General features: G+C 46.5%; 1 protein-coding gene across 4 annotated transcripts; it reads left to right on the forward strand.

The window, feature by feature from the left end:
• The first annotated feature begins 149 nt into the window (after nucleotides 1-149).
• Nucleotides 150-22,265, forward strand: UBN1 (ubinuclein 1). Of its 4 annotated transcripts, XM_075179145.1 has the most exons (19): nucleotides 153-288; nucleotides 1,692-1,771; nucleotides 7,717-8,173; nucleotides 8,436-8,525; nucleotides 9,888-9,983; nucleotides 10,898-11,032; nucleotides 11,503-11,588; nucleotides 12,109-12,502; nucleotides 13,372-13,439; nucleotides 13,649-13,784; nucleotides 14,996-15,114; nucleotides 15,335-15,457; nucleotides 16,841-16,984; nucleotides 17,069-17,119; nucleotides 17,772-17,814; nucleotides 17,895-18,974; nucleotides 19,159-19,405; nucleotides 20,008-20,103; nucleotides 20,702-22,265. In XM_075179145.1, exons 3-19 carry the CDS (start codon nucleotides 7,937-7,939, stop codon nucleotides 20,752-20,754), a joined length of 3,198 nt encoding a protein of 1,065 aa, XP_075035246.1. In that variant the 5' UTR covers nucleotides 153-288; nucleotides 1,692-1,771; nucleotides 7,717-7,936; the 3' UTR covers nucleotides 20,755-22,265. The 4 variants fall into 4 exon arrangements, with proteins under 4 accessions (XP_075035248.1, XP_075035246.1, XP_075035245.1 ...); XM_075179147.1 differs by lacking the exon at nucleotides 1,692-1,771 and having other exon boundaries at nucleotides 150-288; nucleotides 19,162-19,405; XM_075179144.1 differs by lacking the exon at nucleotides 1,692-1,771.
• Nucleotides 22,266-22,512: the final 247 nt, after the last annotated feature.

Raw genomic sequence — 22,512 nt, forward strand, 5'->3', positions numbered from 1 at the left:
GCGTTACGAAAGCCACGCCCCGCTGTGCCAGCCGCCGCGTACGTGCGGGACAGTCAGACGCCGATTGGCCGGCCGGGGTCACGTGACACGGCTTGTGGCTGTCAGCGTTTGTTGTTGTTGTCCTGGAATGGGGGCAGTCACGTGACTTAGTGGGGAAGGGAGGAGGAGGGAGCGAGACACTCTGCCGTTTACTCCAGGACACGTGATGGCCCCCCTCCGCTGAGTGACGTCTCCCGCTCGGCGCCTGCTCCTGCGGTAAACGGAGAACCGCGGACTAGACACATCGCGGTGAGTGATCCAGGGGGAGAGTGGGCTGGTGTGAGGTCATAGAATGGGGACAGTCGCCTGAGTTTATTGTCCGAGAGCACTTCCGGGTAGTAGGGTCACCCCTCTGTGTGCACTGCAGTGGGATGGTCCTTCCCCCCCCCCCATCCTGATTGCAGTGGAGCGTCCCGACTGTATATAACAAAGCGGAGCCGCCAGGCCTGAGTGTGTTATTATTATACTGGTAACGGCACCGGCTCACTTAGTGTATTCTGTTAGTATCCACTCCAGTACAGAGGGTCACTGTACTGCTTGTGGCCTTCATATCACTATATTACTGTGTGTACTACCTGACACTTCATATACACCCTGACTGCCCCATTACTATCAATATATATATATATATATATATATATATATATATATCTATCTATCCTCACTGACACTTCATATACACCCTGACTGCCCCATTACTATCAATATATATATATATATATAATATATATATATATATATATATCTATCTATCCTCACTGACACTTCATATACACCCTGACTGCCCCATTACTATCAATATATATATCTATCTATCTATCCTCACTGACACTTCATATACACCCTGACTGCCCCATTACTATCAATATATATATATATATATATCTATATATATATATATCTATCTATCCATCCTCACTGACACTTCATATACACCCTGACTGCCCCATTACTATCAATATCTATCTATCTATCTATCCTCACTGACACTTCATATACACCCTGACTGCCCCATTACTATCATAATATATATATATATATATATATATATATCCTCACTGACACTTCATATCCACCTGACTGCCCCATTACAATCACTATATGTTTGTACATCCTTCCTGACTGACACTTCATATACACCCTGAATGTACATACTAATTTTCAAAACCTATTAAGCATAATGAATAAGAATGACTGAAAAGTAATTACATAGGGGAAAGTTGATACTGTGCATGGAAGCAGACATATGTCATAAAATACTTAAAGCCGTGCTAACATTTTATTCATCATATGTTTTATATAACCTTGGACAAGTCACTTTATCTCTGCGTCCTGAGTTCCAAACCAGTTAAAGCCTCTTTAGCAGCTATACCGACTATAAGTGTCTGCGACCTGTCCAACAATATATCATATTTTCTCTCTCCTACCACTGGGGGACACTGCCAGACATTGGGGTATAGTAGTGGAATTGGGAGTTTAGGCACTAAAAACTCTATGATTTTTACTCCCCTCCTCTGCTATGCCCCTTCTCTCCAGTAGATACCTCAGGTTTTTTTTTAGTGCCTTAGGAGTTAGGCCAGTTTGGTATAGGCTCCTGCCTATACTTAGTTTAGTGATAGTTTGTCACGTTTTTATTTTATTTTTTTTCTCAGTGGTGCTTCGCGGGGATCGATCATAAGTCCCAGAGAGGGTGAATAGTCCTGGGCTTCCTTCACCCTGATCCCCACGCAAGGTAAGAAGTGTCTGATGCCCGGGTCTTTCTTTCACCTGTCTTGCCGGCAGTTCATCCCCTAGAAACGAGCTATTAGCTGTTGGTAGCGCCATTAGGGCTTTAGGTGCCCACGGAGGTAGTCCTCTTTTAGCGGGCCACGGAGATAGGTTGCGCGGGGGAGATCCAGGATTCATCTCTCCCCGCCGACGGACTAGCCGGCAAGCCCCCTCCTCCATACCCCCACCTCCCCTGACAACGAGCAGCGGGGGTCCGTTAGCGCTCCCTCTATTATAGAGAGCGGCGCTGCATGAGGAGGGCAGAGATCACACACGCTAGCCTGGGCACTGTAACATAGCGTGTTGTGGAGCAGTTACCGACAGCCATAATATAGATGAGCTGTTTGGTAGCTTAGAGAGGAGCAGACATTTTTTTGATGAGGGCGGACCTGGAGGAGGACCCTCGTTTCCCGCACTTCTCAGGACCCTGCACAGCGGAGTCGCCATTTTAAGCTCATATCGAGTAGCTGCATGTCGCTTCTTTCCTCTCATTTACCTCTACTGTGTCTGGTATCGTTAAATCCTGTGTTTGTTTGTGTACAAAAACATTTTAAACATTCATGGTTGATTGTTCTGCCTAGCGGGAGAGGTTAAAAGTTACTTTGGGGCTAATTTGTACCCGGGTATATAGATCTGGCTACAAATTGTGTATTGCTGTATTCTGACATTAACTGTTTAGACAATAATCATTTATCTGTCTAGTGATAATCAGTTTATACTGTATTTAACCAGTGATGTCTAACAAGGAGTCCTCTGACAGGGGATCCTCTGGAGGATCTTCATTGTATTTTACTTGTGCCATGTGTAAAGTAAAACTCTCTAAACGACAGCATGACAAAGGTGCCCTTTGCGCTGCTTGTGAGGCCGGATCTCAGGAGCGTCCCGCCCCAGTTCAGACACCGGTAGCCATGGAACAGCCGCCTTGGTTTAAGTCCTTTGCTGCAACCATGGAGAAGTTTACTACGGTGATGTTACAGGCTGCTGAGATACGTCAGAATGTTGCTACAGACTCTCAGGTATCTCTCACTGCAGGGCAGCGCTCCATACATGTAACAGGGGGGAGTGACCAGATAAAAATTGCAGGCACATCCTCACATAGTTCTCTGACTCAGAGTGATGATCACCTACTTGCGGTCTCCCACAGAGACAAAAAGGGCTTCACTGGATGTAAACCAGGTTTGTAGCCCAGGCTCAGATATCCCATCAGATGAGGATGGGGATTTAGACTTGGATACTCAGGAGGAAGATTCTCTGAGTATTATGACCACCTCGGTGGGTAATATTGAAAGCCTGGTGTTAGGTATTAGGCATAGCCTTGGTTTTGCTGACCCTACACCCTCGGCTCCCTCAGGTTTCTCCATTTTTAAAAGGACTAAATCTCAGTCTTTCCCACCGTCATCAGAGATGGTGCAGATTGTGACGGACGCTTGGTTAAATCCAGGAAAACAGTTCGTTATGCCGGGTAGATTTTAAGAGTTTTTACCCTCTTTCAGCAGAGGATTGTATAATTGTATTAAATGGGAGGCGTCTCCTAAGGTGGACAGACCGATTATCAAGTTGTCCACTTCCTCTGCCATTCCTACCCAGGAGAGAGTATCTCTCAAAGACTCTACCGACAACAAATGTGACAATGCTCTCCGGTCCGCATGTGTGGCTTCCGGTAGCTTGTTTAGACTCACTATGGCCATTGCATGGGCAAATAAGGCGGTGCAGATATGGGCGGAGCAATTAATCTCGGCCATTCAGAGTAAGGCTCCGCTACCTGATCTCCTTGTTCTCGCTGAGCACATTCAGGAGACGGCGGATTATATGGGACAGGCATCCATGGACGCAGTAGCAGTCAATGCCAGAAATGGCGGCCTTATTATGGTGTCACGACGTTCCCTATGGTTACGTTCGTGGACGACGGATGCTGAATCAAAGAGGTCCTTGGAAATCCTGCCTTTTGATGGAGTCACTATGTTTGGGCCGGAACTTGAGAAAGTGATTAAGGTAGCCACAGGAGGTAAGAGTAATGTTCTTCCCATGGGCTCTCGTAAACTTCGCCAAGCTCGGTTTCGCTCCTTTCGCTCCTCTCAGGGCCGTGGCGGCCCACCAAGGGGTCAGCCGGGTGTTTCCAGAGGAGGTGGCGGCAGAGGTAGGGGCTCTTCCAGACGGGGAACGTCGCGTCCCAGTGAAAAACCTGCAGCATGATTCCTTGGCCCCCACGCGGGTATCCGTGGTGGGGGCACGGCTTCTTCTCTTCAAGCGCCAGTGGTGGTCAGTCACGTCGGACGCTTGGATTCGAGGAGTGGTGTCGAGGGGTTATGTTATAGACTTAATCCAGTCTCCGCCAACAAGGTTCCTTTCTTCACCGGTGCCCGCTTGTCCCCTCAGAAGTCAGGCCCTGCTGGAGGCAGTGACGAAGCTTCAGGGTGCGGGAGTGGTGGTTCCGGTCCCGGGGCCAGAAAGGGGTCAGGGGTTCTACTCCAATCTCTTCTTGGTTCCGAAGTCGGACGGAACATTCCGCCCTATACTGCACCTCAAGTCCTTGAAAAAGCAAGTGGTAGTCCAGAGGTTCAAAATGGAGTCTCTACGGACAGTCATTGCAGGGATGGAAGAGGGAGACTTTCTAGCTTCCATCGATATAAAAGATGCGTATTTACACGTTCCCATCTGGGAACAGCATAATCGGCTCTTGAGGTTTGCGGTGGGTCCCGATCATTTTCAATTCAGGGCCCTCCCTTTTGGTCTGGCCTACGCTCCTCGAGTGTTCACCAAAATTATGGCCGTTATGGCGAGTGTCCTGAGACGAAGGGGAGTCACGATAGTTCCGTATCTAGGCGACCTTCTCTTAAAGGCGAAGTCTGCAGAGGTCTTAACTCGCCTGGTTCAGACCACAATGGAGTTCTTGGAGGACCATGGGTGGATTCTGAATGTGCCAAAATCGTCTCTCATTCCAGCTCAGCGCATGCGCTTTCTGGGATTGGTGTTTGACACAATGGCTCAGAGGTTGTTCCTTCCTCAGGAAAAGATCATCGCCCTCCAGCGGAGAACCAGAGTATTATTGGATCGCCCTCGAGTGTCCATGCTCTCCTGCATGAAACTTCTAGGGACCATGGTGTCGGTGTACGAGGCAGTTCCGTTTGCCCAATTCCATTCCCGCTCTCTTCAGTTGGAGATTCTCCGGAAATGGTCGGGGTCACAGGAACATTTGGACAGGCAGTTCATCCGCCTGTCTCGTTTAACTCGACTATCATTAGCATAGTGGCTCTCCACGAGCAATCTGAGCAAAGGTCAGACCCTCAAATCGGGCCCCTGTACCTTAGTTACCACGGACGCAAGTCTCTCGCGTTGGGGAGCAGTCACAGGACCGTTAAGGTTTCAGGGACTCTGGTCTCCCCAGGAGTCAGCTCTTCCCATAAACGTATTGGAGCTGAGAGCGGTTCACAAGACTCTGTTAAAAGCTCAGGCGTTTCTGAAAGGAAAACACCTGCAGATACAGTCAGACAATGCCACGGCCGTGGCTTACTTAAATCAACAAGGAGGAACTCGCAGCAAGGCAGCCATGCAAGAGGCTGCCAAGATTCTAATCTGGGCAGAACATCATGTACCCCAGATTTCGGCTGTATATATCCCGGGAGTGGACAACTGGGAAGCCGATTTCCTCAGCAGTGAGAAAGTTCATCCGGGGGAGTGGTCCCTGTGCAAAGAGGTCTTCGCTCTTCTTGCTCAGAGATGAGGTCTACCAGAAATAGACCTCATGGCTTCCAGACTGAATTGTCGGGTCCCGCAGTATTGTGCAAAGTCCCGAGACCCTCTAGCATACGCAGCAGACGCCATGGCGATTCCGTGGCGCTTCAGGCTGGTGTATCTGTTTCCACCATTTCCGATGCTGTCTCGTGTTCTGAAAAAGCTGAAAAGAGAACGCGTTCAAGCGATCTTGGTAGCTCCTCATTGGCCTCGCAGTGCGTGGTTCTCAGACATCCTAGGAATGTCAGCAGATCAGCCGTTTCGTCTGCCCATGCGCGCAGACCTGTTTGTTCAGGGCCCCCTTCACCCACCACAAATTAGATCGGCTGGCTTTGATGGCGTGGCTACTGAATCCTTAGTTCTCAAGGCTGGGGGTTTTTCGTCACGGGTTATTGCCACCATGATTAGGGCAAGAAAGTCATCTTCTTCGGCTATTTATCATAGGGTCTGGAAGACTTATATCCTCTGGTGTGAATCCAAAGGTTTCCATACTTCCAGGTTTAGCCTGTCTAGGCTGTTGGCTTTTTTGCAGGAGGGCCTGGATAAGGGACTCAGACTGGGTTCCCTTAAAGTTCAGGTGTCTGCGCTGTCAATTTATTTTCAGCAAAAACTGGCACCTCTGAGTGAGGTTCAGACCTTTTTACAAGGGGTCCTTCATATTCAGCCCCCATTTTCTCATCCGGTAGAACCTTGGGACTTAAATTTAGTGCTGAGGGCTCTTTGTCTTCCTCCATTCGAACCCCTTCAGACTGCAGAATTGCACCATCTATCTTCTTCTAGCTATATCCTCAGCTAGGAGAGTGTCAGAATTGGCAGCGCTCTGTTGTAACTCTCCATTTCTGGTGTTCCATGAAGATAGAGCGGTGTTACGTACTAAACCTTCCTTTGTTCCAAAGGTAGTGTCTAGGTTCCATCTCAACCAGGAGATTGTGGTTCCGGCATTTCGTCCGGATTTGTCCTCTGACTCTGTCGATTACGATCTTCATCTGCTGGATGTGGTTAGGGCTCTCCGGTGCTATGTGGACCGCACAGCCTCAATTCGCAAAACAAAAGATCTGTTTGTTTTATACAACGTTTAAGAAGCCTGGTTGGCCGGCGTCAAAACAGACTATTGCTCGGTGGATCACTTCCACTATTAGTCTGGCTTATGTCCGAGCATCTTGGCCAGTTCCTCATACGCTTAGGGCTCACTCGAGCAGGGCTGTTGGTGCGTCCTGGGCGGCGCGCCATGGTGCTTCAGCTGAACAACTGTGCAAAGCGGCCACTTGGACGTCTGTTCATACTTTTGTAAAGTTTTACAGATTGCAGGCTTTCGCATCTTCTGATGCGAGCTTTGGCAGGAAAGTATTGCGTGCAGCCGCTCCAGAGCATTCCCTCCCATAGAGGCTGCTTTGGTATGTCCCCAATGTCTGGCCGTGTCCCCCAGTGGTAGGAGAGAGAAAAGAGGATTTTTACTTACCGTAAAATCTATTTCTCTTTCTCCACTAAGGGACACTGCGCTCCCTCCCTTGCTCTGTAGACGATCTGATTATGAATGTTTTTGATTTACATTCTTTTGCCCTTTGGGCAGCTCCTTATAGTACAATTGGTTAGTCAAAACTGAGGTATCTACTGGAGAGGAGGGGCATAGCAGAGGAGGGGAGTAAAAATCATAAAGTTTTAGTGCCTAAACTCCCAATCCCACTACTATACCCCAATGTCTGGCAGTGTCCCCCAGTGGAGAAAGAGAAATAGATTTTACGGTAAATAAAAATCCTCTTATACAGAATAGGCCATGTAGAGCCTTTCTTTTTTAGATCTTGTGCGACTTCCGTCACCAAAACAATAGTTTTTCTTAGTGGTTTCCCATTGTAACCACAGGTGGATTATACATCTTTATGACGGGTTGTTGGTGGCTGTCCCAGTGGAGGCAGACATTTTTGAGGTCTGATGATAATCCAGCCTATCGATTCACTATGAATCAGTGGCATCACTGTGTTGTATACTCAGGTGATATGACTATCTCCTGGTGAATTGATAGGTTGATTATTGGCTTAGTCCACAAAATATCTGCCCCCTTCCCCCGTGGTTTGCAGGTGGATCTGCTTTAAGCACATGTTAAAATCACAGAATGAGCGTGTCGTAAAGTCTAACTAATCGTTTTATATGCTCACCAGCCATTATTATTTTTTTTAACAGCCACAATGCAGCATGAGTGGAAGACATCACCCACACACATCTCCCCACTGAAAGCCATAGGATAGAGGGAGAGACAGAAGCTTCGTCTTGGAGTCCTTGGTTTTACCCTGTGGCATTTATTCCAGCTGGTGAATCCTCTCAGACATGATGGCTGGATACTGACAGTGTCCCGAAGCAATGGCTGTTATAAGCTGAACGCAAAGTCCTTTTTTGAGGGAACATGGCAGAGTCTAGAAGGTTGCAGCTCTCCTGTATCTCTCCAGCGGCTCCTCCGCACCCTCCTGCTCCCAAGAGGCCACGGAACGATGATCAGGACTCCGAGCCCCCTGTGGCCGCCACAGTTCGCATTGCGCTGTCCCTCTTTGAGCCAGATCAGAAGAGGTGCCCCGAATTCTGCTATCCTGAATTGCTAAAGAACCTGCAAGGAAACAGCAAGAAAATTCCATCAGGGGAGACGGTAAGAGGACATTCAACAAAGCCAAGTACATTTTAGACATAGATGTCAAGCAGTCCTATTGTGTTGGTAAGAGCATTTCCAAAACTTGAGTTGATTGACAGTCCAAGGTCTGCCAGAGACCTCATGATTGTGCTATCAGGTTCTGGATGATGTCGTTTTTTTTTAATTGTGTCTGCCTGTAGGTACACAGATGTGTGTTATAATTCTTGTATAACATGTCAGGCAGAGAAGTAGATAAAACTCATTCCTTCCGCTCTTTCAGCCTCAAAAGAAACCGCTTAACCTTCCTAACTACGAGGAAGCTGAGAGAAAGGAGGCTGAAGATTTAGCGCAGAAGTTTGAGGAGAAATATGTAAGTGTTTATAATTCAGCTTGTGATCTTTATATTCTTGCACATCACACAGGGAGAGGTTGAAATAAGCCTTTTGTGTAGAAGAAATTAAATCTTGTTCATGATAAGTACCTTCTTTATTTGATCTAAGATTGCACGTCGGTGATGCAATCTTTTAAGATTGACATGCGTACTGTAGGTACGGCAGCCTATAGTACAATCTCTGTTTGCACAACGAGACCCAGGGGACACAAAGGAACATTATGCCCTGTATATACGGCTGCCTGATATCTGGATAGTCTGGTGGTCTTTGCTGTAATTTGCCGTGAGCAGGGTGGGGGGGGGTCTGTGGTGCGTTTTACAATGCACCAGTTCATTTTAGGTCTATTGATTTCTGAGGGACACTCTCTTTGCACTGGATGCTCAATGTAACCCACACAACCTGCGTTCAGGATCCTTCCAGTCACTAATAGATGTAGCATTTCTCGTGGTAATCAACAAATCGTTATTGTGACGTCTGCTTAAATTGTGTTTTACTGCAGGTGGACGCAGTGCAGGGCAATGCCACACCACAAGCGGATATATAGATAAACAATTAAAGGAGATCAAAGATAAAATAAAGATCTTTCAATTTAACTGCAACTAAATCACTGCATTATTATTACAACTCTTCTTCTGCAGTGAATTGTGGAATATTATTGGATTGGAAAAGCTGTTTAAGATTATGTGAAAGGCCGTAGCCAGCTCTGTGATTAACTGTTATTGCAATGTTAAGAGAATTTGACACATCTCTAGATAATTTGCTGTGTTTAAGCACAGTAATTGGTAAATAGCACATTTAGTTGCTATGGTAAGCATGCCGTGTTTTGTTGTCTAGGGAATGTATGTAGATTTAATTTGTTTTTTTGTTACCTTTGAATCACAGAAAATAGTGACAATCGGTTAGTGTGGCAATGTAGTACTGGACTAGTGTTAGTCTGGCAGATAAATAATATTTTTTATATTCAGTTCTCTTTTTCATAAATAGACAAATTACATAGAAATCTATATTTTCTTTCTGCTTCATTAACTCGGTCATTTTTCTTACGCTGCCAGGATTTTAAAACCCGCCAAAGCAGCCTCTCAAACCAGCAGAGTCTGTTGTAAAATGTATAGATGTAAATGAAGTGTGTGATCATAACATTAGCTTAGTCCAGTACTGAAAACGTAACTTGATTTGTTTAGCGCATGTCTTGTGTAGCTCAATATATAACCTACAAAACAAAGGTGGTTTGAACTTGAAATCATTAAAACGTTGGTTGTTTTCAGCCGGCTGTTTCTTATATTAATGCGCTTACAGTATGTGCTTTGTGGCCTCCAGTCATGAGATGTGTTTGCTTACAGGGAAAGAAGAAGCTGTGCAGAGATCGTGTACAAGACCTGATAGACATGGGCTATGGGTATGACGAGTCCGACTCGTTCATAGACAACTCCGAGGCAGTAAGTACTCGGCACTGCCAGGCTGAGCCGGGTCTAATGTACGGGACATTTATTGTTTTATGTTATACATAGAAATGTGTTCCTCTGACATCCCAGAGAGATCTCAGTCATTAGCCGGCAGTATCCTGCTATGTCCCCTGATAATTTCATCTCATTCCTGCCTGTAGATTATATTTCATTGTCGCCTCCCTGGCAGCTCACAGACATATGTTGGCTGTGCGGAAGATGGCGTTCCCTCAAGGGTTACTGAACGCTTCTTGAACAAGTAAAGCAGACTTTTTAATTTGTTTTGAATTTTCCTTTGGTCCCTAAAGAATTGTCTCCAGTGACTTCTGGGAGGTGGAAAGTCGCTGGTTTGTCTGCTAGATAAAACAGTGGTGGTATCCTAGTCAGTCCCAAAGCATGTAAGATTAAAGAACAAAAAAATAAGTCCGTTCAAAGTTAAAGGGACCCTTGAGGTGGTCCGTATGTGTAATGGCGTAGTGAGATGATTTAGGAGGACAGCGGATTGTGGGGTTTGTTTGTTTTTTCTTTAAAATGTGACATGTTACTTAAACACAGGGGGGCAGCCGTTTTGTGTGCTGAACAGTATTTAAGAGTATAGCATATTAATTCTTTAGAAACCAGAGGTGTTACTGAGTTAAAGTGCCTCAAAGCTGCCTCTGGGTCCTTGTGTGAGGCACTTGATGCCTCTTGTACCTTGTGGTGGGCATGCGGTGCCTCGCTGAGGCCTCCGGTTCTTGGTGAGTGTTAAGCTGCATTCCCACGGCTATTCATTCAGCACACAAACTAGCTGCCTCTGCTTTGTATAAGGAACAGATCCACAGTAATACCATGGTACGTGTACATGCCAGTGTGTAGGAGACTCGAACGATTAATACTCTCTTTAACGACTCTCCCCCTTCTCTCCTCAGTATGATGAACTTGTTCCAGCCTCCCTGACCACCAAGTACGGAGGGTTTTATATCAATTCGGGAACATTGCAGTTCAGACAGGCATCCGAATCTGAGGATGAACTTGTCAAAAAGAAGAAGAAGAAATCTCCCAAGGTAGAGTCCTCGTTCCCTGCATTACGTCCTGACTACTTCTCATAATCCTACAGCTATAATGTTCTACTCTTGTTGAACAGTTTTCTCCCAGAAGCCCGAGCTCTGTCAGATTTCATTTTATATATATATATATATATATCTCCCACACACACGTGTGGTTAAATCTAAGGGGTTTGAGACAGGGGGCACTCGAGACTAGCACTGGATCCGACAAGGCACCTCTGGAGCGGATGGACAGCGACCGCGATTGGCAGACTGTCTGGGCCCATGCCCACTGCATGCCTCCCCTGTCCCGATTTCTGCAGGGTAACCTTTATTTGCAGACCTCAAGGGGTGGAGCTGTGCCAAAACGAAGGTGTCATTGGTTGGGAAGTGGGTTTGTTTAGTGGATCATGGGCTGGCCTAAGGTGTCCTGATATTTACACATCTTTTACAACCATATTAAAGCTCCATCTATTTCCTATTGGTAGAAAATGAAGGAACGAGGAGACAAAGTAAAGAAGAGAAAAAGAGAGGAGGACAGAAAAGGCAAGAGAAGCAGGCACCCAAAGCTCGGGTAAGACATGGCGCGATCTCCGTGTGCGTCGTACAGAGTTAGTCTGCAGCCACATTGCTGTTTAGTGACGCAGCATTTTCTTATCGCGGGGCTTATAAAGCACGTACCTCCTCAATGATCACGGTAGGGTTGTTCCTTCCTGTGTCCTGGCTAGTTTGGTTACTTCATGACTTGCACGTCACACGCCGTCTCACCAAACCATTTATTGTTAGTTGGATTCGTGTTGCTTAACTAAACAAAGTCGCTCCATGATGATAAAACTCTTTGCTCAAAACGTAAAGCTGAATAATTCGTTCTATAATGTTTTGATGGTATTTTATCCGCTACAGGCATCTGTTATACTGACGTTTATGACCCGTATTTCATTTAACCTCCGCAGGGGAAGCTGCTGCTACTGGGAAGTATTAGCTGATCTATAACCTAAGTCCACATATTATAGCAGATTAAAGTGACAACATAGTCTGTACTAAATCGTATTTTCTGTGGTTACAAAGAAGTTTATAAGTCTTTTTTTCTTTAGTTTTACAGCTCTGAATGGTACAAAAGACAAAAAGAAGAAGAAAAATCCCATGTCCCACGTCGTGAGAGAGATGCTGGCAAAATTTCAAAGGGAGAAAGACGCTCAGAATAACAAATCGTCAACTTCTGCCACCCCGACGCCGCCGGCCCTGCCTCCTCCACCTCTGCCGGAGTCCAGGCCGGCCCCTGAGCTCTTACTACCTTCCACAGTGCCTGAGACTACAGCCAACCCGGTTGACTCGAAGAGCCCGAAAGACCTGGAGAAGCTGTCCGACGTTCCCCCAGAGAGAGGCTGTACAGCTGGGGAGACACGAGATAAGGAATTTAAAAGGCCACCGTCCATCCCGGAGGGGCTGCCACCTTCTCTCGAGAAGCAAATTAAGGAGCTAACAAAGGTATAGAAGGTGTTGAAAAGAATATGTAAAAATAACCTGTTGAACTGGGCATTTGTGAAAACTGTGCACCACTGGTGGTGTTACCATAGAAACCATTGTGTTTGCATTCTAAGCGTCAATGGCAGATGCAGAATGGTTGCTATGGGTTACAGAACCATTTAGCACAGTCGGGTGTGCAGCAGTTGTCATAAATGTTCCCCATTGTGTATGCCAGTCTTACCAGCCTTTTCTTGGGCAAATCTCCCAATGCTGTTATTTATATAAAGAGAACCTGTCACTTACACGCAATGAATTCTTATTCACAGTGTCACGTGCTAGTCTTTAGTGTATGATTTGGCTGCATTCTCATGAATATTCATCAGCCCACAAAATTGCTGCTTCCATTGGATACACTTAACGATCTATATTTGTATTTATGTCTAAAGCTTGCTACAATTGTTGATGATAACGAGATTGTGACATTGGTCAGAGTCGGCTTTGTGCTGATTGGTTAGACTATTGTCCTGTTGCCTCTGGCATCCGCATCGCCCGCCTAGTTAGGAAGGTTGTACAGTTTTTATACAGGTGTACATAAAATAATGTGCACATTCTGTATATTTGGAATCGGATGTCCGGGTTATAATGATTAATGGATGGAATGAGCATGAATAGACGTGATGCTTCCTGGTATATTTGTCATGTTAGAGGTACGTCATTTGTGTGTCGGAGTTGAGTGCACTCAAATGCTCAATTATAACATTTTCCAGCATTGTGCAGGTTACACGTCTGCTTCATTATCTGATAGGAATGTTTTATTGTAGAAATAAACGCATTGTATCTGAATTATTAGTGATTACAATAAATATTATTTACCGCTGATCATGTTTTAGACTGTCCGCGTGTCAGAGGGCGACAAGAACATATTATTTACCCCGGAAGTGAACACCGCTTTACTAGAGTAAGTATCATGGGGTATTATATCAGAGGAGCGAGCTGGAACACCAGCTTTCTGTTCACCACCCTGCTATTATCTATATTAGGCCCTCTCATTACACTCTCACACTTTATGTACCGATGAGGCTCTTCCTCTGCACACACTTGACTCAGTCACATGTGTACACTGACAGACACTAACTGGATGATCTGTGTTTCCCTTTTTCTTTTAAGCATTTGCCTTTTGTGTCAGGGTCTGAGCTCCGGGCTGCGTTCTGCCGTGTTCACGCACCTGTCCTCGGTCCTCCCCTGCACCAAGGACACCCTGCTGAAATGGGCCACCCGCCTCTATCTACAGAATCAGAAACAGGTGAGCCCAGGACTCAAGCTGTCTATGGCACAATGCAGATCAGCACAGGTTCCCAGAGATACAGTCTTCACCAATGAGGAACATTTATGAACAACTCACTGATAAACCAGCACTGCATTATTATTGATCTGAAATGTTAAATATTGTGGTTTATTGTCCTTTTAAGGAAACTAGCCTTGTATCATTGGTTATGTGTAATCTTCTCTTATTACCTCCGCTTGGAGAGTACTAGAATACACAGTTTTATCTTAGAGTATGCAATATCTCCAACTAAGGCATTTATTTAATGGGCAACACAGTGGCTCAGTGGTTAGCACTTCTGCCTTACATCAATGGGGTCATGGGTTTGATTCCCGACCATGGCCTTATCTGTGTGGAGCTTGTATGTTCTCCCTGTGTTTGCGTGGGTTTCCTCCGGGTGCTCCGGTTTCCTCCCACACTCCAAAAACATATTAGTAGGTTAATTGGCTGCTAACAAATTGACCCTTGTCTGTGTGCGTGTCTCTCTCTCTGTCTGTGTGTGTATGTTAGGAATTTAGACTGTAAGCTGCAATGGGGCAGGGACTGATGTGAATGAGTTCTCTGTACAGCGCTGCGGAATTAGTGTCGCTATATAAATGATGATGATGATATACAGGCGCTTTGTCGCCATGATCAATGAGGCTAATCATGTAGAGTCTGGTTATATCCATGTCAATGCTGGCACATACAGCGAGGTCCGTTGGTAATTTGTGGCCTTGTCACCTTAACGTGTTCATGGATCGGATCTGTAATATCGCCTGATTCCAGTTTCATTTTGTTCACACTGTTCCCTGGCTTACTGCAAGAAGACTTGTTCTGCCTCCAGTCAACATAGATGATTTATCAGACTTTGGTTTTATGAGGAAAGATTCAACGGCGCACTCTTTAAGTTCCATATTTTAGTATGTTGGGGGGGGGGGGGGTGGTATGTACATAGGCTACAAATGTACACTTGTAACCTCTTAGCTGACAGTCTTTGCTGTAGCTCAAACATTTAGCAGTATGGGACAATGACAGTCACTTTATTTTGACTTGTGGTGTTCCTTGGACTGGTAACACTTGCTGTCAAACATTTTTTTTTTTTTTGCTGTTAAAATTTTGTTGCCAAAATGTTGCTAGAGTGATTATTTGCACCATTGGTTGCGTAATACTGCCTTGTATTTGTATAACCATTGTCCCATTGTCCACAGGGTGGTCGACTGCAGGAGCCGCTACAGAAGCTAAAGGAAGCCGTGGCGAAGGCAATGCCAGAGCAGATTAACAAGTATCACGAGGAGTGCAAAGTTTACAACAAGGCAAAGTATGCCAAGTAAGCGGCATCGTGGACTGTATCTTGCATGTACTACATTTATGTTTTACTACACTGTTTACTACATTTATTTCTATATAAAATTTTAGTAAAAAAATAAAAGCATAGGATACTCAGCCCAGGGAGCCCGGCTGCACATCTGTTAGACCTGGGAGGAGAACTCTACAGAAGCCAAGAATCGGTGACTTGACCTATACATGTTTCTCTTCGTTTCCACCAGGATGCTGGCAGGAGACAAGGAGAAGGAGCAGAAGATGCCCTCCGAGGAGGAGGAGGAAGATGACAAGGCCAGCAAGAAAGCAGCTGGCCCCCGGAAGAAGTTTCAGTGGACTGATGAGATCAGGTGAAGGGGCGCTTATTGGGTACTAGGAGCCAAGGATGAGATCAGTGGGGGGCTCAGTAGATAAGAGAAGCTAGGGGTTAGATCAGCTGAGAGGCTCAGTGGGGGTGCCAGGAGTCAGGGATGAGAGCAGGTGAGGGGGCTCAGTGGATGCCAGGGATAAGAGCAGGTGAGGGGGCTCAGTGGGTATTAGGAGCTATGGATTAGATTAGGTGAGGGGGCTGAGTGGGTGCCAGGAGCCAGGGATGTGATCAGGTGAGGGGGCTCAGTGGATGCCAGGGATGAGAGCAGGTGAGGGGGGACTCGGTGGATGCCATGGATGAGAGCAGGTGAGGGGGGGCTCAGTGGGTGTCAGGAGCCAGGGATGAGATCAGGTGAGGGGGGCTCAATAGATACGAGAAGCTAGGGATGAGATCAGTTTAGAGGCTCAGTGGGTGCCAGGAGCCAGGGATGAGATCAGGTGAGGAGGCTCAGTCATTGCCAGGGATGAGAGCAGGTGTGGGGGCTCAGTGGATGCCAGGGATGAGAGCAGGTGTGGGGGCTCAGTGGATGCCAGGGATGAGAGCAGGTGTGGGGGCTCAGTGGATGCCGGGGATGAGAGCAGGTGTGGGGGCTCAGTGGGTATTAGGAGCCAGGGATGAGATCAGGTGAGGAGGCTCAGTGGATGCCAGGGATGAGAGCAGGTGTGGGGGCTCAGTGGATGCCAGGGATGAGAGCAGGTGTGGGGGCTCAGTGGGTATTTGGAGCCAGGGATGAGATTAGGTGAGGGGGCTCAGTGAATGCCAGGGATGAGAGCAGGTGTGGGGGCTCAGTGGATGCCAGGGATGAGAGCAGGTGTGGGGGCTCAGTGGGTATTAGGAGCCAGGGATGAGAGCAGGTGTGGGGGCTCAGTGGATGCCATGGATGAGATCAGGTGAGGAGGCTCAGTGGATGCCAGGGATGAGAGCAGGTGTGGGGGGTCAGTGAATGCCAGGGATGAGATCAGGTGAGGAGGCTCAGTGGATGCCAGGGATGAAAGCAGGTGTGGGGGCTCAGTGAATGCCAGGGATGAGAACAGGTGTGGGGGCTCAGTGGATGCCAGGGATGAGAGCAGGTGAGAGGGCTCAGTGGGTGCCAGGGATGAGATTAGGTGAGAGGGCTCAGTGGGTGCCAGGAGCCAGGGATAAGATCAGGTGATGGGGCTTAGAGGAGCCTGGGATGAGATCAGGTGGGAAGGGGGGGGGGGGGGGGGGGGGGGGTTTAGTTGGTGCCAGGAGCTAGGTATATGATCTAAAGATATACAGTATGTGTATATATATGTATATACCGGTAATTGTTTTGTTATTTAATCTGGACCACCCGCTGTTTCCTCACGTATTGTGTTCTGAACTCCTGTGTATGCTGCAGACAGCTTCTGTGCCAGTTGGTGCGAGGGAAGGTGGAGATGTGTGAGACGGAAGGAAGGGGTGTGCCGAGTCTGGAGGATTACTTCAAAACCTACCTGGATGTGGAGGTGAAGCCTCTGTGGCCCCGAGGCTGGATGCAGGCCCGGTAAGTGGAGAGAATATTATTACATTCACAAGTGATGATTAAAATTCCTATTTTCACATGTGCTGTGCTTTGCGCCCTATGCAGGACTCTCTTTAAGGAGAGCAGACGTTTGTACCCACAGCTGAGCTCCATAATGTAAGTATTGCGTCTAACACCCACCTTCCTCCCAACATCTATCACATTGCTGTATATCACGTGTCTGGTCTTAAAGAGCTGTATAAGTATCGGCCATGATCAGTGGTGTCACTGGTTACTGGAGAATGAATAAAGTCTCATGAATATGGATTCAGCCCACAACTGCCTCCACTGTGTATAGTGTTAGTGGGCCAGTATGTGACTGTATAATATACTGGCACTAATACTGCCCACTTCCTCTGGTCACATGATCTACAAGTAGGCCCTGGCTTGCAGAGTATGAGACCATACGATTAACAGACACACTGCTCCCTCTTCTGTCCACAATGTAGGTGAACGGCGGCCATAATCTTGTAGTGCTGTGTACTTGAGTGTTGGCCATTTTCTTGTAGTACAACTCTTTTTCCTGCTAGATAAATACATCATTCATTCTAATTGTTATTTTCTACATCCATGACAATCTGAGAGGTCAGTTATTTAGAAAAAATACTAGGGGAAATACATTATAGTTAACGTATAACAACATCTGTCCCCTTTTATGAGACTGGCAGCCATTTTCTTGTAGTTTAGTCTAGTCTTCTAGTGTCCTTGCAGAGTTGTGACTGACAAATGTGTTTTACATTAACTCCTTTTTTTTTTTTCCACCCCACAGGGCAAAGACTAAAGCAACAACTCCTCCAAAAGTAAAAGTAAAGGTAATATATAATGATTGTCCTTTATTCTTCTGTAGTCTTAATGTAATATCATGATATAACCTTTATTTTGTTTTTTAAAGGAGTCTTCTAACAAACAAGATAAAAACGTATCTCCGTGCCCGATTGAGACTCAAGTGGCTGTAATCACCACGCCTGTTCTAGCCAAAGATAGTTTAGTTCCTTCCTCTATCATCTCCTCCTCTGGAGGGTCTCTGGTGACCAAATACACCCAGGATAACTCTCTGGATGGAGACCTCATCCTTCATCCCCCTTCCCTAGATGCAGTGTCAGAGCACTTGACGGCCCTGGCTAGCCGAACATGTGGCATCTCTTTTGACTTCTCCACCCCCAAATCACCCCCTGGCGCTGAGAAAACTACAGTAGCGGAGGACAAAAAGAAGCCATGTTCTCCTGTGTCTATAGCCACCGGTTCCCAACCGTCACTGCGACTCATTTATGTGGAGCAGCCTTCGAATTTGGGCCTGGAGAAGAAGTTGCCAGCTCCCATTCACAGTCTGAAGCCTATGCCGGAAGTCAAGCCGAAGCCTATGCCGGAAGTCAAGCCGAAGCCTATGCCGGAAGTCAAGCCGAAGCCGCCGCCTCAACATCAACTTGGTCCGATAAAGACGTCCCAGATCACAAGTCAATCCCTGCAGCCCTCTGTGAAGCTCTACCAAATGAGCAGCCAATACAGCAAGGGGACCTTCACACTTCCTATTCAAAGCGGGGGGCCCAGAGTGCCCGCTCCTTCACTTCCACAGCGGCCAGTCACCTCCCAAACCAAATCTTCTAAATCGCAGGGGTTCCCTCCTCCATCGTCTTCTGCAGGCAACAAACCGAAGCCCATAATAGCCTCAAGTTTTGTAGGCAAGCACCCTAACAGTGCCACCACCATTGTGGCACAAGTCTACAGGCCACCTGTGCCCAGGCAACCAGTTCCTCCGCACAGTAACTCAGGTAATACAGCCGCTCTGAACCCACCACCCCTGTCTTTTACCCGTAATTCCACCACAGTTCCTGCCAAGAAGCACCCTCACCCTCCTCACAAGCTGACCCTGATGGCACCTCAAGACTCTGGAGGGTTTGGAGTGGCCAAACTACTGACTTCATCCATTGTTGCAGGAGTGGGCGGAAACGCAACATCCCCCCCTAATCTTAATGTAAGTGCACCGAAGGTTATCATCCATTAAACCTTAATGTTAGTAGCATAGGCATTAATCTACATACGTAACAAGTATGTGACCAGTTTACGATGCACATCTGTTGATGGAACTTTGAAGTAAAATAAACTACGACTACTCTTATTGTATTGTTATCATGGAACTTCCTTTTGTCTCCCCTCAGCAGTCACAGAAAGGCAGCACAGGATCCGGCCTGCTCGGCCCCTCTCCGGCTCTGATTGTGATGTCCCCTTCTTATAAACCGAACGGGGGGAAGCTCCCTGGGACCATGGACCTCCTGTCCCCTGTGCACTCTCTTCCTCTACATGTCTCATCCTTCACCACCGTTCCAACCCCGAAACCCGGAAATTCAAAAGATGCTATCGTCACGGGGCCAGCGCCAGGCACTTTTAACCACGGGTTTCCGCGGAGTAAGTGCTTCTCTATTTGTATTGATTGGAATAAATCGGCATCATAAATAAGGTATGAAGGCGAAAAACGTGATGCCGCTAATAGGCAGGATTTTTATATACAAAGTGAAGTTTTCCTCCTTTACAAATGTATATTATTAAATCCCCTCCTTTACCAATATTGTATTTGGTGGGGGTTCCTCCCCCTTCACCGTATTTAGGGTCCGGCATTGGCATGTAGCCAGGACCTCTGGTGATCACCTTTGACTCTGTAGCAGGAGAGATCCGACGCAGAGACTTTAATTGAAAGCCTTTGGGGCGTTGGATTTCCCCTGTAGCGGAGAGAGCGGCTGGCACCGAGGGGTGATTGTCAGCAGTCCAGGTCATGTGTCAGTGTGGGGACCCTGCTTAATGCAGCCAGTGCTGTACTGAGCACTAATATTGGTCAGGGAGTTATTTCGTAAAATTTATAGACAAAGTTCAAAATCTTATTTTGAAAATCCACGCTGTGCTTAGATTAGCATGGGTGGATGGCGATCCACAGACCTGTCATTATTGGTGGTGCTGCTGTTATAGCCATGTAACAGGTGCAAGGACTGAACATGTCCCCCCTGTCTCCGCAGATCTCCTCCTGGGTGGTCTGCATGCAAACACCAGCCATCATTCCAGTCCGATTCCTCACCCAGCCCTGTCCGGACACATGCAGCCAGCACAGACAGGTAACCAACCAATCACCTGACATTTGGAAACCTATTGTTCGCTAGCTTAAGCAAAGCTGTGTTATTTTTCTCTTGATATAGCCTTAAATGAAGATCAACAGCAATATAGTTATTACCAAAATGCACAGGAGTCCTGTTTCAAAGATAAACTCTAATAGGAAAAAAATAAAAATTCATGTAGATCCGAGTTTACACCATTGAAAGCCTGTAAGCACATTAAGGCCCGCCCCCGTCCCTCAGCCGCTCACTGGGGCCCGCCCCCGTCCCTCAGCCGCTCACTGGGGCCCGCCCCCGTCCCTCAGCCGCTCACTGGGGCCCGCCCCCATCCCTCAGCCGCTCACTGGGGCCCGCCCCGTGAATCTTCAATCCCCTGCATGCTTTTCTAGTAAATAGCAAAACAATAGCTGGCAGGGCATGCTGGAACATGTAGTTTCATATCACCTGGAGTGCAACAGGTTGGCCCGGCCAGCATTAGCCCGCGTGCTAGGCTCTCCCACCCCATCCATTGGCCATGCGTTATGAATCAGGATGTTATGATGTTGCAGAGAAGCCGTTCTCCTCCTATAAGCAGTTTGCTTCTTTTTTTTTTGTCCTGCAGATGGCGCTCACGTCCACGGGAAAGGATCTGTCCCCCCTCAAAGGAAGCTTTAACTGTGAAGACGCTAATGGAAACCAAAACGAGGACATGGACGCAGAGACTGGGGCAGTGCCCACGAGCTGGAGATCTGACAAGCACTTGCACAATGCTGCTCCCAGCACTTAATTTTTACACTTCTGCAGTGACGTTTGCAACTTTTATATTCACATAAATGACGAGACTTCTTGTTTTTAGCATGGTCATTTTTGCGGCTTCAAACTATCCCTCCTTCCTTGTGATCTAATCTGCTGCCTCCTGTGCGCTAGGGACCCCTCACGTTTTCTTCTCTGATTGCTTTTTGCTTCAATATCCCTAGACTTAATGATGTCATTTATCCCACCACTTCCTGGGATATATTTTTTCTTACATCACAATCGTGACGGCCAGTGTCTTCACACCAAATTCTGTTTTGTGTTTGGTGAAGGAATACGGAAGCGTTTATTTGTGGATTTAATATGCTGGCGCACTAACCGTAAGCGCGGAACCTCGCACGTCTCCTAGCGTGTGACCAGTAGATCTAAGCTACTCTGCAGTAATATGTACCTATATGTTCATGGACAAACCTAATGAGGCTTTACATCAGAAATAGTCCCTATTTTATAATACCTCGCATACTTCCAACGACTAGATGTTAAAAATGCCAGTTAGTAAGTTAATTTGTAAAGCTCGGAAGATTCAGCCGATGTCATTTCACAATGAGAAATGACCAGATAACGGTGCTTTTAAGTTGAGCAAAGGATTCTGGGAAAATAGGATTACTGACTCAGGTCTTCCATATCATGACAATCTAAGAAAAGCGTTTATTTGTATATTTGTCGGTGGGCGGCAGAGGTTGACGCTGCCCCGAATTAGGTAGAAGGTCCACACTTCTAAACTAGCCCCTGGAAGGTATGCAGTAGATAGTTTTACTACTTTTTCACATTTATTAACATTGAGAAGCACTTAGAAAACTTTTGACACTTTTTATATTAGAATGTACGCTGATAACGTGTTTTACCAACCAGGTAACGGTTTATATTTTGAAGTACAAAAATATATGACAACATCACCAGGACCTTTTGGTTCGAGATTCTAGATTGTCTGGATCTCTGGCAGATTTGGGATAAATCCTGATTTTTAATTTTTATTTTTTTTTTGTCAGAAAAATCAGGATTTTCATCAATCTAAGCTAGATATTGAATTGATTTTTTTTTTGTACAATTCTGCTGCTGGTGTGTACATTTCTTGCTTGCACTGACCGGACGTTTGTGCTTTAGTGATTTGTATAGTAATTTCATTGTATGTTTGTTGGCGCAGTACATTTTTATAGCTGTTTTGATAACTGTTTTGATATTTGATTTGCTGTCTGTTTAATTGGGTGACGGGGTGGAGGAATATGCCACAGGGTGTGTCTGTGATCTAATCTAGAACCCAGAAATGTCTAAATACTCTGTACATTCCCAGCCGTAAAAACTGAAACACTGCTGAATAAATCCACATTTCATTTCTAATAAACAGTAGAAGAGCTGGAGGGCTCTTGATATTCTGTCTCGGTGTGCTGGCTGATTTGTGGCCCCCAGGGACTTTGTCACACACAATATGGCGGTCTTTCCTATGTCAGACCAGCGCCGTGCCACTCTATGTAAGTGATGATGTTTCACCAAGAAAGTTCACAACTGTCCACACACTCTATGTTCGTGTAAACTCGTATGACAAAGATTTTAGTATAAGTCAGACAGAGGCAAGCTTTGACTTTTTATGCTGGAAGTTGTAGTTCAACAACGTGTGGCCCA

This window comes from Mixophyes fleayi, chromosome 7, assembly GCF_038048845.1.
Source record: "Mixophyes fleayi isolate aMixFle1 chromosome 7, aMixFle1.hap1, whole genome shotgun sequence".
Lineage (NCBI taxonomy): Eukaryota > Metazoa > Chordata > Amphibia > Anura > Limnodynastidae > Mixophyes > Mixophyes fleayi.